The sequence below is a fragment of the Brachycentrus maculatus genome, unplaced genomic scaffold (assembly GCF_059751285.1).
Source record: "Brachycentrus maculatus isolate JH-2025_06_01 unplaced genomic scaffold, ASM5975128v1 h1tg000175l, whole genome shotgun sequence".
Taxonomy (NCBI): Eukaryota; Metazoa; Arthropoda; class Insecta; order Trichoptera; family Brachycentridae; genus Brachycentrus; species Brachycentrus maculatus.
In genome coordinates, this window is record NW_028280927.1 from 703274 (window position 1) to 722500 (window position 19227).

Consider the following 19227-nt stretch of genomic DNA (forward strand, 5'->3'; position numbering starts at 1 on the left):
AATAGTTTCAGACTAGAGCATAGGTAGCCAACATTCTCAGTAGCCGGGCCAGATTTTAGACATGAGATATCCTACCAGGCCGTAAAACAAAATTCATTTTATTATTCAAAGCGAACAAGATATGTAAATATATACATATATATATATATATATATATATATATATATATATATATATATATATATATATATATATATATATATATATATATATATATATATTTATATATATATATATATATATATATATATATATATTTATATATATATATATATATTATATATATATATATATATATATATATATATATATATATATATATATATATATATATATATATATATATATATATATATATATATATATATATATATATATATATATATATATAAACTGCTCAGTTCTTCTGTTACTCTTCTCTTCTTTAGTCCAACGTCTTTACTACTTAACGCCATTATGGGTCTTGAAATCGTCAGGATAGTGAAATACTCTCATATATAGGATATGATACGAACTACGTAATAGAATGTTCTTTTGGCGGTTTTGTGTACACTAAAGTAAAAAATGTGTGATTTGAATGTGTGGGCTGCAAATAGACACCCGCCGACCCGCGGGATAGCCACCCTTGGACTAGAGTAACTTTTCAAGATTAGTTGTCTACTCAACTATGGTTGACCAGCTTGAACAACTGCTTGAGTGTTTTTTTTTAAAGAATGAAAATGAAGTGTACAAGATATAGACACACCGACTAAAGCTTTAGTTAATTAAAAATTAAATCACTTAAATGTGCTGGAAATGTCAGAGTTCAAATTCAAAGACTGATTATAAAAAAGACTACTATATTGACAGACAAATTATATTAATAACCGAGTACACATAATATGAACTCTATGATAATGTAGTCAAAACAACATATTGTAATATTTTTCATGAACATAATTTTTGAGAGTGCTACTAAACACTTTGGATTACACAATATTGGTGTAGTGTGCAGATTCATTGCTAGTATAATCAGCACTCGTTAGTGCACGGGATGCACGAGGGGTCTCATGGCACTACTACTGGTGCCACTGCAGTTGCTGCTGCTGCCTCTGCTAGGCTGCAGTCTCACCGTCGCCTCGCACCACCCCTCCGACATTGTGCACTCCTTCACTGACTCTGAGGCTACACCACTGTTCAACCACCTCGTGGTGGACAAGAACACCCATCGCATCTTCATCGGCGCAGTCAACAGGATCTACCAGCTGTCGTCTGACCTGGACCACATCACCACCGTCGCTACTGGCCCCAAGCGTGACTCCCCCGAGTGCTATCTTATGACAGGCTGTCCGAAAAATGTTGAGAAGCCGACAGACAATGTCAACAAAGCTCTCGTCATAGACTATACCACTATGAGACTCATATCGTGCGGTTCAGTGTTTCAAGGACTTTGCTACGTTCACAATTTGCACAACATTTCGGACATGAAGTATATACAGGAGCTGGTGGTGGCCAACAACGCTATGGCCTCCACAGTGGCCTTCATCGCTCCGGGTCCCCCCAATCCGCCCGTGTCGCAAGTCATGTACGTGGGAGTGACCTTCACGGGGAACTCTCCTTATCAGTCAGAGGTTCCCGCTGTCAGCAGTCGATCTTTGGATGAAGACAAGATGTTACTGATGGCCCACACGGACGTCACCACTGGAACGCGGATCTTCCTGGGCTCTCTCTCTAGGGAGCGTTATCCTATCATTTATATTTATGGTTTTAGTTCAGAAGGTTTTAGTTATTTTCTAACGACACAGTTAAAAAGTATCGGATCTAATTCTTATTATAGTAAATTAGTAAGGGTGTGTCAGGATGATGAAAATTATTATTCGTATACAGAAATTCCAATAAAGTGTACAAATGAAAAGGTAAATGGGTTTGATTATAATCTTGTTCAAGCAGCCTATGTAGGCAAGGCGGGCTCTATTCTGGCAGGAGAACTCGATATTACTGCTCAGGATGATGTGCTATTTGCCGTATTTAGCCGAAGTAAAGCGATACATACTAGTACTCCATCAGAGCTCTCTGGTATTTGTGTTTATTCTTTAAAATCGATTCGAAGGAAATTCACACAAAACATTAAAACGTGTTTCAGTGGAATTGGCAATCGAGGATTAGATTTTATTTCTCCTAGTCACAGTTGCATTTATGTAAAGAAAATTACTATTACAGAAGATTTCTGTGGATTAGATTTAAATACCCCTCTGGGAGGGGAGCAGGCAATAGAAGCCATTCCCGTGTTATTGTTTAATACTCAACTTACGGCTGTGGCTGCAACGTCCATCAGAGACTACACGGTGGTGTTTGTCGGAACATCTCGGGGACATATGAAAAAAGTTATCGTCGAAAGCTCAACGTCTGCATACGAATATGGCGACATTACCATTGATGAAGGATCCCCTGTTAATAAAGATCTGCATTTTGATTCTCAACTCATGCATTTATATGTTATGACTGAGAAAAAGTTATCAAAAGTTAAAGTCCAGGACTGCAGTGTGTACACCACATGTTTAACATGCCTCGGTGCCAAAGATCCTCATTGTGGATGGTGTTCCTTGGAGAATAAATGCAGTTTACTTTCTAATTGTCAAGATACTGGAAAAGATCCATTATATTGGATAACATATAGGAATGGTTACTGTCACACAATTACACAGTTTAATCCAAATCCATTACAACATAGAATGGCACAGGCATTAGCATTGGTAATTGAAAATTTAAAAATGCAATCAAGTCAGCTCTTATGTACATTTACTGCTACAGATGATACTTCGCTTTCCGCAGTTAAAATGCCTTACAAAGTGAATTGTACAATGCTAGGAACTGATCAACTTCCTCATGTCCCTACTGGCCAGCAACATTTTACTGTGGAGCTATCTGCACGGCTCTCTTCTGGCTCCGATTTTGTTACTACAACTTTTACTGACTGTAATACCTATAGCTCGTGTACACAATGTGTGACTTCCTTAATACCTTGTGATTGGTGTGTTGATGGTCACCGCTGTACACACGATACTGTAGAGAATTGCAAAAACGATATCCTCGTAACAGGTGTAAGTCGAATAGGACCGAGCTACCGTTCTGGTCCAGGATTTTGCCCAACAATCAACACTACAGGGGGTTCTAATGAAATACTAGTTCCGTGCGGTGAGAGAAAACCTATCAGAGTTAAAGTACATATCAAGGGTCAGTTCATTGTTCAATCTAAATTTGTGTGTCAATTCAACATCGAAGGTCGTGTCACTAGTGTGAATGCCCAGTTAATGGGAGACATTATTTATTGCGAGTCTATGGAATTTACATATACTTCTAAGACGCCGAATATAACAGCGTCCTTTGCAGTTATCTGGGGGGGATCCAAGCCGTTAGATAACCTCGAAAATATACACATCCTTATTTACCGTTGTAATGAAATGGCTAATAACTGTGGATTGTGTCTGGCTTTGCCAGAAAAGTACGGATGTGGCTGGTGTCAGAGCTCAGATAGATGTGAAGTGAAAGATCAGTGTGATAAAGGCAAAGGTATTTGGTTAATCCGAGCTCGCACTTGTCCAAATTCTGAATTATTTTTTTTGCAATCACAAGGAGTAAACATAACTGTAGAAGCATGATTGTACTAAAATATGTAAATTTTGGAAATCAAATTTGACTTGGTTGTACTTCAAATGTCAATATAGTGAAACCTCAGATTTATCTCTCATTACAGTAAATTTCTTCTATGTATTCATTAGATCATGTTGAATAGGTTAAGTACATTTTCTGTATTTTTTCATTAGACAATGTTGAACAGGTTAAGTGCATTTCATTAATTAATTCGGTAGTCACTTAAAAATAAGTATATTTCCTCTATGTACTCACTTGAACCATCGGTGATTCTATTCTATAAAAGTGGGTACTATATAAAAATGATTTTTTTTAGTAAAATGAAAAATAATCAGTTGTCTTCCTTCTGTTACTCTACCTTTTTTTAATTATTAGCATAGTCATCCCGTGTGTTCCATATTTTCAGAAACATTTTTTCCATTTAATTATTTGTCAGAAATTTAAAAAAGTTAAATAAGTAATTTTTTTATATTTTCAGTGTTATTAATATTTTAAGCATTTTACTTTGTGGTTAGTCATTTTTACCTATTTTTTTTTCCAATATTTTTAATAATATAGTATAAAACCACTCACCGTTTAATGCAATTTTTTAAACTTATAAAAGCCAACTCTCAGATTGATATTTCTTGAATTATATTTGATATTTCTTGAAAATTTCTATTTATTGTCATTGAAAATGTTATTGAATGAAGTGAAATGAGATAAATTCACGCATTTTTTAAGTATACAGGGAGGGTAGAGCGATGGTATTTACTAGAATTTTTTTTTATTTTCAATTGGTTGAGAGTGAAGATCGGCCATATTCATTTTTTCATAGACTTTTTGTAACAGACTCAAATTTCAATACGATTATTGATTTGATTATTATTATATTGAATACGAAGATTATTATAATGAATACGTCTCCAGTACTTAGTATGTATGTAGATGTGAAAAGTATTAATTTCACCTTGAAGTTGTTTGGGTTCTGTAAGCCTCCATAGTGTAGTGGTTAGCACATTTGACTACCGTGCTGGAGGTCCCGGGTTCAATTTCCAAGGCGGTCAAAATAAACAAAATTATAACTCTAATAATTATTTAATGTTACCCTGGACTGGTACCAGGTACTGATCGCCTTGCCTTCATATAATAAACGATCAAATTAACATTGCATCAATTTGATGCAGTTCCCTATGTACTGTTGGTGCAGATAAGTCTCTTGACTTGACATATTGTCTCAGGAACATCATCATAACTTAAAGTGGTCTTGTATAATGTAGCAACGTCTAGACCAGTGGTTCTTAACTCCGCGAGCTAGTTGCAAGTGCTCCACAAAATTATGAAAAGCAAAATGTAATGTTGGCTCATTTACTGTGCGATTTGAGTTGCAAATATAATGGCTAGATGGCAGCACCGTTGCAAAGTGAAGATAATTGCGCTTACCTCACAACAGCAGTCAAGTACCAAATCGAGAACCTTTGCTCGGTTACTAACACTCCTTAAGGTGGAGACTGACCGGAGCATTTCGTCATAACGTAACATGTTACGATGCGAGCATTCAGGCAGTCAGTACACCGAACCGAACTGGTCGCTGCTCGTTCGGAATGCTCCATCCGAAGTCGGATGCAATTTTAGGTTAGTACAGGGTTGCCTATCAGTGGGAAATTCTCCAAACTGTAGGGGATTTGTGGGGATTGGCACTATATTTTTTTTTTCTTCATTTGGAGTAAGCAGTAATTTATTAAAATCACAGAACCAAGAATCACGTCTTCGTCGTCCGACATTTTAACTAAAGTAAGAATGCAATGTTGCAAAGATTCATACAGATTTTGGGTTATTGATTCAGATTTTCAGATTTTTTGGTGTGACATATGGCAACACTGAGCACAAGGCCACTAGCGAGCACTGATCGCGGTCAGTCAGCAATGCCGTAACGTCATAACATGCTCGCCGCGAGCGATGTTATGATATTTTGTTACGACAAAATGCTCCGGTCAGTCTCCGCCTTTACGTTGTTGCGTTACTAGTCATCTTTGTATGTTTTTTTGACCCTTTCCACTCTGACCATTTTTCTCATAACTGATCAGCTACTCTGATAAAAAAAATGCGACGTTTTTCTACCATTAAAATAAATATTTTGCTTCCCTAATTTTGGGACACTCTGTCTGGCAATTCGTATGACCATGTTAATTAAGATTAACTGTATTTACCTGAAATATTTTTTGGTAGAACATACTTGGGTGATAGAGAAATCAGTGATTAAAGCTATACCTGCGCTGGGCCAGACATTGTGGCCCACGGAGCTGCCTACTCGAATCATACGGGCCAGAATGTCTGGCCTACAGCGTGGTAAGAGTTAATCTTTAGTTTTGGTGTGCTGCGAATTTTCCTTATGATCAAAAGTGGTTCAGAACATGTAGTCTGGAGTAGAGGTATCAAACTCAAAAGTCACCAAGGGCCGCATAAGGTATTTTGGGCACGCCGGCGGGCCGCATCAAAAAACTCATTTTCATTTTTATCTAACTCTAAGTGAATAATTTATGATCAAAGAAAGTCATATGAGGTACAGTAGATCCAACTTAATGATTTTCTAAAAGAATATCATATGTACTTATTTATTTTTTTACAAAAATGTTAATAATATTAGTATATAACTACCCACCATGAGTGGTTTTATACTAATATTATTAACATTTTTGTAAAAAAATAAATAAGTAAAAATGACTAACCACAAAGTAAATGCTTTAAATATGAATAATATTGAGAATAATATACAAAAAAAAGACTATTATATTATTTATTATATAAAATTTAACCACGAGTGTAAGTCCCTCTCCAAGCACAAGAGCTCAGTCTCTTTTTTGGAGAGGCACAGCGAATCGTAATATAAAAGTTTTCCATATGTATAAATGTTTCAAATGTATTGTTATAATTAAAATGTAAATATATTAAATAAATTTTTAAAAATATCATATGTTCCTGTACAAAATTGATTTCAATGAAGAATTGAAATAAATGAAAAATATAACAGCGGGTATCCGCGGGCCGCAATAAAAAACTCACGGACCGCGAGTTTGACATGCCTGGTTTAGACTCTTTTCCTTTGGACTTCTAATATGGAATAAAACAGCTTTCTTCTTTCTGACTACAAATAACATCTAGACATGATGGTGTTTTTCTTTCCTCCAAAGATGTTTTTCATCACGTCAGTACTAAATAATCTACCAAATTATACCTTCAGGGCACTTATGCCAGAGCAGTTACAGTAGGAGAATGTGAATAAAAAAAATCCATTGGTTATCATATACTGCCTAACAGATTTTATTACCATTCATTTATATAAAATAAATATGTATAAAGTAATACATAGATAAGAACCAACAAAAACAAAATTCTGTAGATGATTTAATGTAATGATAAATGTACAAGGAAATCAAAGTTGTTAAATTTGCGCATATTGAATATGTAATACATATGTACAAATACTCTTGAAATATGCATTTCTGTCTAAAAAAAAAACTTCTTACATTCATGTATACATGGTTGACACTATTAATTAATTTATATGTTAATAATACACATTAATAATAAATTAAAGAAACATCTTCACTCTTTTCTTAAGTACTTACAAGTTACATGGTAAATTAATATAATTTTATTGATTATCCCTTTTATGTTTTGTTTTTTTTTTTTTAAATGAATTCTTAGTTCATATTACAATGTGCAATTGGATTATTTTACAATGAAGAATTCATTGATAAAGATGATAGCTATTATGTACAACTCCATATCGATTTGGACACTCACAATATGGACAATATATGTATGTATATTATATGAGCCAATTGATACATCGCTCGCTCCTTTCAACAACATCATATATCAAAAATTTTCGATTTTCAGTTGTACAGTCATGGAATGCACAGAAAATGTACTATATCCCAGCCAAAGCGGCATATTTTAAACTTAATATTTATCCGCTACAGGGCAGAAAGTGTTGTTTTTGCATTTTGAAGAAAAGGTATTGTTTAAATATTTTTTTAAATATATTTAATATTTTTCAAATGGAGAAAATACATTCAGGTTTTATCTAAAAAGATCTGTTGCACAGTAAAAAGTTTAATAAGTGGCTTGATATTTATTTTTAATACATTTTGTTACATGTTAAAAACAATCTCTTGAAAAATCAAGTTTTTTGATATATGATGTTGTTGAAAGGAGTGAGCGACATGTGGTAAAACTATGTCAAAAAGAGTTCTTTGAAAAAAAAATTTTTAATCCTTAGCATCATTTGAATCTAAGGCTTTCTACTCGGTTCAGCGACTTTTATCATTTTTCCATACTGTAAAATCAACATACTAGGCGTCCAAATACAGAATTGAAGAAACATGTCATACAGGAGAAAGTGACCAAGTGCATTGTTTTACAAAAACGTGATCATTGACTATTTGATATCTTACTAGCTTAATATTGCCCTGAAAAATCCCAAAGGATTTTAAACTTGGAAGTATAATATATTGACTTGTTAAAAATGACTAACTGCATTGGTGTTTATTTTCTTGCCAAGCAAAAGTGACTTAAATGGCCCTCCTGAACATTTTACGTTTTAGTAGTTGGTCACTTTCTCCTGTACGACTACGATATGAATGTATGATAGATACAGATCGATGAGTCATGGTATACTGAAATAATACTTTTTTACTTAGGTCCTAACATATCTTCCGGGCGCACCCACTTATCAAACTCTTCAGATGTGAGGTACTGTAACTTTAGGGCGGCTTCCTTCAGAGTAGACCCATCTTTGTGAGCAGTTTTCGCAATCTTGGCGGACTAGAACAATAGAATATTAATGTGATTATATTATCATTATGCTATACACGCTGACAGCGTAGAGAGAGTACAACACAAGTTCTTTAGATATATTAATATTATACTAAATATGTATACCCATTGTTGAGTTAGATTATAATTGCATAATGAAGCGGCTAAAATTAATAAATCTTAATGATAGAAGAGTAATTACTGATTCAGTCCTGTTATATAAAATTCTTAATAATTTTTTAGACAGCCCTGATCACCTTAATCAAATAAAACTTAGAGTGCGTCGAAGAGGTACTAGGCAAAATTCTATATTCGCAGTATTTGTACATAATGCAAACTATGCCATGTTCTCTCCGATTCCGCGGCTTCACATGTTAGCCAATGCTTTTAAAAGTATAGATTTATTTGATATATTGTTATCCACCAAGTCTGTACTTTCTCAACACTTCTTTTCCATGTTATAATGGATAAATTTAAATGTCGTTTTTCACTCTCTCTCGCTGCTTGCTGATAGTGTGCGAAGGAGATTTACCAGTGCTTACTATTTGTTATTTTATTATTATTTTATGTTCAAGACTTATTGTTTCTCTATTAGTGTATTCATTAGTGTATTTTTATATAAGATACTGTATATATGTATTATGTTAAAGGCATTAGCCATTCGATAAATAAATAAAAAATGCTTAAGGGACCGAAAACTGAATGTTTGGATAAGTGAAAAGACCAAGGTATAATAGATGCAGCTCAAAGAATCGCAGAACAAAAGTGGAATTGGGCAGGTCATGTGGCACGTATGTCTGAGGATAGATGGACGAAAAAGGTGCTTGACTGGAGGTATAGAACAGGACCCCAGACAAGATGGTCCGATGACATTAAAAAAGTGGCGGGCCTGCACTGGAAGAGAATCGCGTCCAACAGACAGACAACTGTGGAGTCCAAGAGAGAGGCTTTTGATCAGTACTGGACACAAAAAGTAGGCTGAAGTTAAGGTAGTGTGATTATCAAAAACAACAAAAAATAAATATGTTGAAGATATCAAAATTTCAGCACATTTTTTAAATAATGGAAAAATTGATATTAGAATTGTTCGACATAACAAGATTTTACTTGATGTAATTGTATTTATCAAGTATGTAGGGGGGCCATGTACTCCGCATGCCTCCTGAGAGCCTTAATCAAGCTTGCCTCTTTTACAAGGCATCAGGTTCGCGCCGCCCAGGACGACCGCTGCTGACAATTCGTCGGCAGTTCTCGTCAGAACTTCGGGATGTGGATCTGACTTGGGAGGATGCAAGGGAGCTGGCAGCCGACAGAAAAGCCTGGAGACAGTTTGTGGACTGCATATGCTCCACCTAGGGAGCGGATATGGTTAATAATATGTAGGGGGTATTAGCTCGGATATACAATATTACCTTATCGTAGCCAATATGGGGGTTCAGAGCGGTGACCAACATAAGAGATTCCCTCATAATCTTGGCGATGTTTGCTTCATTTGCGACGATTCCATCTACACAGTTTGTGGTGAATGCATTGCAACTGTCACCTGAAAGTACAATCAAATTATTATCAGTCTTAAAACCAGTCTATCGGGGTTGACAAGAACATAGTATTAATACAGACACATCGGTCGTATTCTGGCTTCTATCTCCACCCAAGTAGTGCATTGGGCAGTGGCAACTTCATCGGGATTATACAATGATATGGTGATACGTCTTCTGCTTCTGATTCATGGATATTAGTGAAGGAGTTTAGGGTAAAAAATATTACGCAGCTATATGGGAAAGGAAATGGAGAAGGAATAGCGAATACTATAGAAGAAAAAAAGGCAATAATGGCTTGGACACCCAGGGTTACATATCGCTCACTCCTTTCAACAATGTCATTTATAAAAGATTGTCAATTTTCAGTTGTGCATGTTTTCGGAATGCCCAGAAAATGTACTATATCCCAGCAAAAGCGGCATACTTTTAACTTAATATTTACCCTCTACAGGGCAGAAAGTGTTTTTTAAGGAGATCGTTTTTAAAGTTAAAAAAATATAATAAAATGTATTCAAAATAAATATCAAGCCCCTTATTGAACTTTTTACTGTGCAACATATCTTTTTAGGTAAAACCTGAATGTTTTTTCTCCATTTAAAAAATATTTACTATATTAAAAAAAAAAAAAATTGAGGAAAAGGTATTGTTTAATTATTTTTTTTAATACACTAAATATTTTTTAACTGGAGAAAAAACACTCAGGTTTTACCTAAAAAGATCTGTTGCACAGTAAAAAGTTCAATAAGTGGCTTGATATTTATATTTTTTAACTTTAAAAACGATCTCCTGAAAAATCTTTTTTTTTACATTTGACGTTGTTGAAAGGAGTGAGCGATATCTGTACTCGTATTACACTAGATTCTATAATTTATACTCTGCTAATATATACGAGTCCTTAATAGGATAATAAAGAATGTAAACTTACGACGCATTATGTGATGTAACCACCCTTGGCCTATTTATATTTCCCACTAATATCTCAACCTTATTAACCTCCCCTAACAAACTTGTATATAAAAGAATTTGTAAGTTACACAAAATTAATTGTATAAATTTGCAAAGGTGTATTATAAATATAAAATAACTCACTAATCAAACTCACATTACTAATAAAACTAACCGCACAAACGAAAATATTAATATTGTAAAATGTGTAAAGAAAAAATGACTCGACACTGGCTAGAACACTCTAGAAGGGTGAAAAGCCATTGAAAAAACCGGAAGAAGAATATGTATGTACAACACAAACATCCTAATATGGGTCAACTCTGATAGAAACGGCTAGAGTCCTAAGTTACTTATAATTCTTACCGAGCAGTCTTATTGATCGTAGGACATTGGCGACCATCATCGGCTTGAAGACATTGAGTTCAAAATGGCCGTTGGAACCTCCTATGGTACAAGCGACGTGGTTTCCCATCACTTGTGCGGCCACCATGGTTATGGCTTCACATTGCGTAGGGTTCACTTTGCCTGAAAAAATAAATTTAAACAAACCACATTATTCTTCTGTCCTTATCCACAGGGAGTGCTATAATAAACTTCATGGTAAATTACATATTTATTTTATTGAAAATTTATAAAGTAAATTAACAGGAACCAATGTTTTTCAACCAACCGCAAATAAATTTCAGTCCTCTTTATGAAAAGTGTTTTATGAGAATATAATCACACAAAACCCTATTTTTTAAAAACTTTATTCATCAACATACTCTCCTTCAGGAATGATACATGTACCGGCAGGTCACCATATTGCGCATGCATCAATTTTAAGTTTCATTTCATATTTATAAAGTGGAGACCTTATTATGCAACAATGTGTATTAAAAAGTGTATTTTAGTGCTAAAAATGTTCATTTACAACATTTTGAGTGTGTCCAATTACTTGTTCACAAAATCTGGATTATCTCCAATTACAGGAGTTATTTTCATATTATTTTTGACATCTCATCAAATAACTCCTGTAATTGGAGATAATCCAGATTTTGTGAACAAGTAATAAAAATGAAAATGGTATTTTCTGGCGTTTCTCATGTGTGTGATTATAATCCAGGATTCAGACCTCACATACTAATATAAGAGTTTCTGCTTAATAAAAAGCTTCTTTACATCTCACCAATAGATGTCTCTAGTGAAGTTCTATTGATTCAAGAACAAGGTTTCTAAATTGGTTCATATATACAGAACTTCCAAGAATTTGAGTAGTGTGGTTGTCAATAATGGGTAGAATTGGTGAATGTTACACGTGTGTAAAGTGATCACTTAAACCAGCCTATGACGGTCGTCAGCCCCGTAAATGCCCAGACTTCTATGGAAGTCTGGGCATTTACATCTCATCAAAGATGAAGAAGAATATGTTCTTCTTCATCTTTGATGAGATGTCAAAAATAATATAAAAATGTTCATAATGAAAAATAAATACTTGAGTAAATTTTCATGAAAAAAAAATATATGAGTGCAATTAGACAGTTGTGTTAATAAACAAAACTGTTTTGGGCAAATGAAAATCCACAAATAATTTATGAGTCACCATTATCCTGATAAAGTGACAAAATTGACAAAAATTATCCAAGGATAGCAATGAAATTGCTGTACTTTTACAGTTTTGATGAACAGGTGGTTTCATCAGTCACATTTATATAGCTGGAGGAACAATTCATCAACTGTTTCCAAACCAAATTATCCCCAAGAAAGGTGATGTCTTGTGACCAGCTTCCACGGTTGCCAGATTTAACTAACCCGGTTCTAGGATATATAAAGAGCAAGTTGTATCCTGTATATTACAGTTAGTGTAGTAAGTGAAATATAGAACATCATGCATATAACTCTAGTACATATTAACATATAAAACTACTTAACGAAATTCTGTACTGACCGGGCATGATGGAAGATCCGGGTTCATTTTCTGGTAAGCTTAATTCTCCGAGTCCACACCTTGGTCCGGATGCCAGGAATCTAATGTCGTTGGCGATCTTCATGATAGAGCAAGCCAGGACATTCATAGCACCGGAGACCTCCACCATCGCATCGTGGCAAGCCAGGGCTTCAAACTTATTGGGGGCAGTGATGAACGGAATTCCTAAAAATACATATGTAAAAAATAAGTAGTGTTCAACGGATCAAAAAACTTAAATTGATTAGCGTGGTGATTTTTATTTCATTATAATTTGTTTATATTTCATCTTAACTAAAAGAAACTGCCGAACATAGATAACTTATAAACAATCCAATTACAAATACAATACAGTAAAAGCATGTTAATTTGAAAATGAAAGGACGAAATTAATGTCAGAAAAAAAGACTCATTTTGTATAACATAGAAACATGGCAATGATTCAAAAGAAATCTGTATATTTTGTTGACAGTGAACGAAGTGGGTAATTCAAATATTTTTTTTTGAAGTTTTTAAAACTTTAAAAACATCTCTTTTCTGGTAATTTTGGTAAAATATTAAACATATTATACCCTTTGTATGAAAAGTCATTGAAGGGACCAGAATTTCAAGTTAAGACAAAATTTTAATCAATGACCTTTTACTGTATAAAAACCAATTGAAAAAAAATTGCTGAGAGTCGAATCCGCACCGTACAGTCAAAATAGACAGATAAAACTAAATTTGTAGAGACCAACAAAAAGTAAATTAAACTTTCAATTCTAGGACCTATTAAAAAATTCACATATTTATTTAATTGCAATTACCTGTCAATTCTGATATTCTCTTGGCACATTTCTCTGCAAATCCTATCCTAGTGTTGAGGCCGGTTCCCACGGCAGTGCCTCCGAGAGCGAGCTGATAGAGGCGAGGCAGCGTGGCATTCACTCGCTCGATTCCTAATTCTATCTGCCTTGTGTAGCCACTGAACTCTTGACCCAGTGTAAGAGGCACTGCATCTTGTGTGTGGGTCCTAAGAATAAAATGTTTTTTTTAAACATTAAAAAAAAATTATATCGTTGAAAGTAAAAAGAGGTATCATAACACTATTTTGAGAATTTTAGGACATTCTTCAGTAAGTTTTTAACAAATTGCATGCTTAAAACCAAATTTTATTTAAGGGATTTTAATACATTTTAGATGGGTATTTTTTACGCCTGCGGACCGCTGGCGACGGAATTTTTGGTGCATATATAATATTCATATAAAAACATTGGATAATTTCCTTTTTTCTGACTTTGAAATGAGGCAAGTGCAGAAGATAAAAATACCCTTCCCGTCCTTAACCATCAATCGACCGAACGGGAAGAAATACCTTTCCTGTCCGAAATGTGTAAAGATGCGAAAAATTCTTAATTTGAGTAAGTCATCTTCATCCAAATGGAAGAAATATCAACTGTTTGATGTCATCGGTAATAACAAAATCCTAACATGTTATACATTGGTGTTTAATTTATTTAGTTTTGTTTTAGATTTTAGTATGTCCCATGTATATAGATAAATATCGTTGTAAATATCAGCTGAGCGCATCTAAACAGATGTGTGCCCATAAATAAATACTCAATAAATTCCCATAAACACCTACATGAATTCCCATAAAGCCATCTATATCCACACCAGACTAAATAATGAATACAAAGGGTAGAGAACTCATGTTAACAAATGACTCTCAGTGCTCTAAAATTTAGTATTATTCCCTATAAAAAATCAATAAAACGCATTTTTAAAATTTGACAAAAAAACAACATCAAAAAACCTTTTATGTGAGACTGGGCCACTGTTTTGTACATGAATTTAAATTTACACCCATTCCATGCACCATTATTATTTAATTTTATTGATTAAAGAGGAAGGATTATCTACCTGCCAATCTTAATAATTTTGCTGAATTCCTTGCTCTTCTTGTCCAGAGAAGCCTGAAGGGTGGCGAGTGCGGGAAGCAGTCTCTGCTTGATCTCCATAGCTACGGCAATGTGCATGGCTGTCGGGAAAGTGTCGTTGGAACTCTGAGACTTGTTCACGTGGTCATTAGGATGGACCGGCTTCTTGGAACCGAGTTCCCCCCCGAGCGCTTCAATGGCCCTATTGGCAATAACCTACGAGAAAAATGAATACAATTAAATAAATTACGGGTTCAAATGGAACATTTTATGAACATTAATTACTTTGTGAGATTAGATCTATGCTAAGTGGTCCAATCTCACAGCCCAAAGCGTCAATTTGGTTTTCTACAGTCATCCTCAGCCCTAAAAATACAATGTTTTTAATGTTTCGGATCTTGATTTAACAGTCCATGATTGTTACTGGAGATATTTTTTACATAAATAATTTTTTGACAAACTCATCTCGGAAAACAGCAAATGAAACTGAAAGAATGTCACACATTAATTAAAATTTTCACAAGGTCAAAGATCATTTTTGAATGAATGTGCAAGTATCCCCCCTTTTCATTGTACAGATAACTAGTAACTTGTAAATTGTAACGTGTCAAAGTGTACTCTTCATTTATTTTGGTTCAATATCGACTAATCTTAGAATGTTTTATATTATTTAACTATCATTATCTAACTAAAAATAAGTTTATTTTTTTACAACATTTTGAGTGTGTCCAAATACTTGTTCACAAAATCTGGATTATCTCCAATTACAGGAGTTATTTTCATATTATTTTTTGACATCTCATCAAAGATGAAGAAGAATATGGAAGTCTGGGCATTTACGGGGCTGACGACCGTCATAGGCTGGTTTAAGTGATCACTTTACACACATGTAACATTCACCAATTCTACCCATTGTTGTCAATAATGGGTAGAATTGGTGAATGTTACACGAGTGTAAAGTGATCACTTAAACCAGCCTATGACGGTCGTCAGCCCCGTAAATGCCCAGACTTCCATATTCTTCTTCATCTTTGATGAGATGTCAAAAAATAATATAAGTTTATTTTTTGTTCAACTTTCGTGCTTTCAGTATAAATTTGATATTTTCTCAATTAATAAAGTATAAAATACTGACAATAATTGATAATCTTATTACAATATAAAACCGCCACATCCCTCATGATCAATACTAATGAATAATAAAAATATATGTCAGGGTCTTTGTATGCACTTGTACACTGTACATACTTTAGTGAACATACCTTGTACTTGAGTACTTTTTACAAAGAGAAGTTTTTGCTTTTTCTTTAAACAGGTATGATCACATACATACATAAGATCGTCATTTAGTTGCCATTCAGTCGAACTCGAATATTTATAATACCCTACCTCATTTGTATTCATATTGGTTTGAGTTCCAGAACCCGTTTGCCAGATGACAAGGGGGAAGTGATCATTATAAAGTTGGCCAGAAATTACATCATCCGCTGCTTTCGAGATGGCACGAGCTAAAAAAATATATACATTTTATAATGTTACATCATATTCTCTTTTTTCAAAGAATTTTGAATGGCTGGAACTTCAAAATATTATTTTGAATACCTGTATCCACAAAAAAGACATAAACACAGTACTCAATACTTGTGTTGCTTGTATCCGGAGTATTTAATAATTAACAATGTTATCTGGTGTTACTGCCCTAAGGCCTGTATGGATATACAGTAAGCCCCCCTACAACGTACACACGTATAAGGTTTTCCTCTATAAATATATTTTCCTCTATAGGTTTTTCTCTTGCAGCAGTTTTTTCCTATAACGGTGGTCATGTCATTTACTAGATAATTAGGCTTAAGTGTAAAAATACAGTAAAATTAAAAATATTACCGCCTATTACGTTCCCCCCAAAAATGCAGAACCTATCTCAACATTTTAGCATGTGTTTATGTCTTTTCTTATGGTGTGAGCTATACATTTATGCTTTATTTAGGAAGAAATACCAAACTATTTTAAAGCGTTGTGTAGATAGATCGCTCACTCCTTTCAAGAACGTTATAAATAAAAAAACTTGATTTTTCAGGAGAACGTTTTTAAAGTTTAAAAATATAATACAATGTAATAAAAATAAATATCAAGCCATTAATTGAACTTTTTACTGTGCAACAGATCTTTTTAGGTACAACCTGAAGGTTTTTTCTCCATTTGAAAAATATTAAGTATTTAAAAAAAAATTATTAAACAATACCTTTTCTTCAAAATGCAAAAACAACACTTTCTGCCCTGTAGCGGGTAAATATTAAGTTAAAAATATGCTGCTTTTGCTGGTATATAGATAATTTTTTGGGCATTCCGAAAATATGCACAACTGAAAATTGACGATTTTTGATTTATGACGTTCTTGAAAGGAGTGAGCGAGATGTCAATCTTGTGCTGACTAAATTTTGGGATGAAATGGTCAGTACTGTCATATAAAGATTTTTTTTACATGGGAGGTTATGTCTCAACGTGCACTCCAAAGATTGAAATGATACAATATTGTCTTGAATGTGTTACTTCATAATAAACTCAGATAATCAAACAATTTAGACATACCAATTTTCTCATCCAAGCCAAACTCGATGTTCACTTCAGCGGCTGCTTTTTTTAAAATCCCCATTGCAACTATAACTGGGTACTGAAATAAAAAATATATTGGTATACAGCAGTTCTTAATCAATGATCAGGTCCCATATAACTTAACTAGTTTTAAATTAAATAAGGTGTAAACAAACTCCAGTTACATCGTCTTCTGATGTCATCAACATTGATTAATACCTGCTTACTTAACACACTAAGGACGGGTGTTTTTTACGCATGCCGACCGCTGGCGATGGGATTTGATAATTGTGTACACGTAGTTTAGACTTTGACAAAGAGATTGGCACATAATATTCAAATAAAAACATTAAATAATTTCTTCTTTTCTGACTTTGAATTGAGGCCGACGCAGAAGGTAAAAATACCCTTCCCGTCCTTAAGCATCAACCGGCCGAACGGGTAAAAATAACTTTCCCGTCCTTAGTGTGTCAATGGGGGATGCAAATAACACGTTATTCCTTATACATCTATCTCTTGGTTGCTAATAACAATAGGATGCAGATGATGAAACAATAGATATGACAAGTGGTAAGATATGATAACGATAATAAGTCAGCGTAAATAGGGATTCAATAAGATGGTTGCTCCACAAGGTGCTCATTTAACCAGGTAGTCATAGAATGAGGTGGTCTGAAAGTGAAAACTACCTGTAAAGTGAAAACTACCTGTATTAACCACTTAACAATCAAATTTTGGCGAGAAAATTTGTCATTGCAGGAAATCGTCACCAAACAACTTGAAACAGGACTACCCGAACACTGCTCGGGTTAGTCAATAAAAAGAAATACGTTAATATATTTGGCTCGGGCAAATCAATACCACGAAGTTGGAATATGATTCCCGAGCAGCACTTGGACTCTTCAATGCAGCACAAACTCCTTGCCCGAGTCACGCTCGGGATAAACTGGCAACTGGTTAAGTATGAAAGTAAAAATGGAAATCTTACAGGCATTCTCTCAGGTTCTCCGCCAATGGGGAAGTTCATGACGGATCGAAGAGTTTGAGCTCCATAATACTTGTCGGCTTCTACCTCCAACTCCCCAAACGTGTCGGATTCCTTCCTGATACCGGTCTTTCCTGTGCTCTAAAATTAACACAAAATATTGCAATTAACCCTTAACCAATGTTTAAGCAGGAAAAAATTAGGAAAATTTTCTTCCCGACTATACAAAAACATAAATTGAACTTTACATTGACTCAAATTTTTACGGGTCATGGAGCGTTTCGAAAATACCTCTTCTGTTTTGGAATGAGACAAGATTCTGCTAGTGAATGTGATGACATGTTATCATAGGATGTCCCTCATTTGGTGTGGGTATGTCCAATTTTTTAAAAAGAAATATTAAAATTGAAAACAGAATGTGCAAAAGAGGGTATTCAGTTGACAAAATTGATGAGGCAACGGGACATAAGGATCTATCGGATTTGGTGGTGTCTTATTTGGAATATGAGACAATACAAATAAATGAGTTATGTGACGGATATTGATTCAAATATATATAAATTAAATATGCTTTAAATCCTTGTACATAATGGGCAAGGAAAATTTTCCAAGGCAACTATGTATTTTTTAAATTAAAAAAAAAATACTTTACTTTTATAGATAACACGTGTTTTATGAGAATTTGATAAAAAAAAAATTGAACATGTTTTGATACAATTAAGCGACAATGTCGACATTTAAGAATGGGATGTTATTAAAAATAGGACATTTTAATAACTAAAAAGACAGGTCTTATTTGTCCTTACCGCCTAAGAATTCCTAAGAAAAGGATGGAACGCCTCACAACTCTGTCTTATTCGCCTCTTC

At 34.2% G+C, this 19227-nt stretch overlaps 2 protein-coding genes across 3 annotated transcripts in view; one reads left to right on the top strand and one right to left on the bottom strand.

The window, feature by feature from the left end:
* Positions 1-669: 669 nt before the first annotated feature.
* On the top strand, positions 670-3780 carry LOC148308150 (plexin A3-like). The gene has a single exon (XM_088262202.1). It carries the CDS (start codon positions 1050-1052, stop codon positions 3636-3638), a length of 2589 nt encoding a protein of 862 aa, XP_088118328.1. The 5' UTR covers positions 670-1049; the 3' UTR covers positions 3639-3780.
* Positions 3781-7271: 3491 nt separating this feature from the next.
* LOC148308151 (fumarate hydratase, mitochondrial-like) overlaps positions 7272-19227 on the bottom strand; it is a 21129-nt gene continuing 9173 nt past the window's right edge. For both annotated transcript variants that reach the window (XM_088262203.1, XM_088262204.1), the window contains exons 2-10: positions 18364-18501; positions 17373-17454; positions 16173-16291; positions 14767-14999; positions 13671-13876; positions 12847-13050; positions 11283-11444; positions 9843-9973; positions 7272-8439 (exon numbers count right to left, since the gene is read on the bottom strand). In XM_088262203.1, the coding sequence (XP_088118329.1) occupies positions 8308-8439; positions 9843-9973; positions 11283-11444; positions 12847-13050; positions 13671-13876; positions 14767-14999; positions 16173-16291; positions 17373-17454; positions 18364-18501 (1407 nt within the window). In that variant the 3' untranslated portion in view covers positions 7272-8307. The remainder of the gene's footprint in view (positions 8440-9842; positions 9974-11282; positions 11445-12846; positions 13051-13670; positions 13877-14766; positions 15000-16172; positions 16292-17372; positions 17455-18363; positions 18502-19227) is intronic.

What these genes read in the sequence shown, in the direction of transcription:
- LOC148308150 (XM_088262202.1), top strand. Translation starts at nt 1,050, where the DNA reads ATGGCACTACTACTGGTGCCACTGCAGTTGCTGCTGCTGCCTCTGCTA.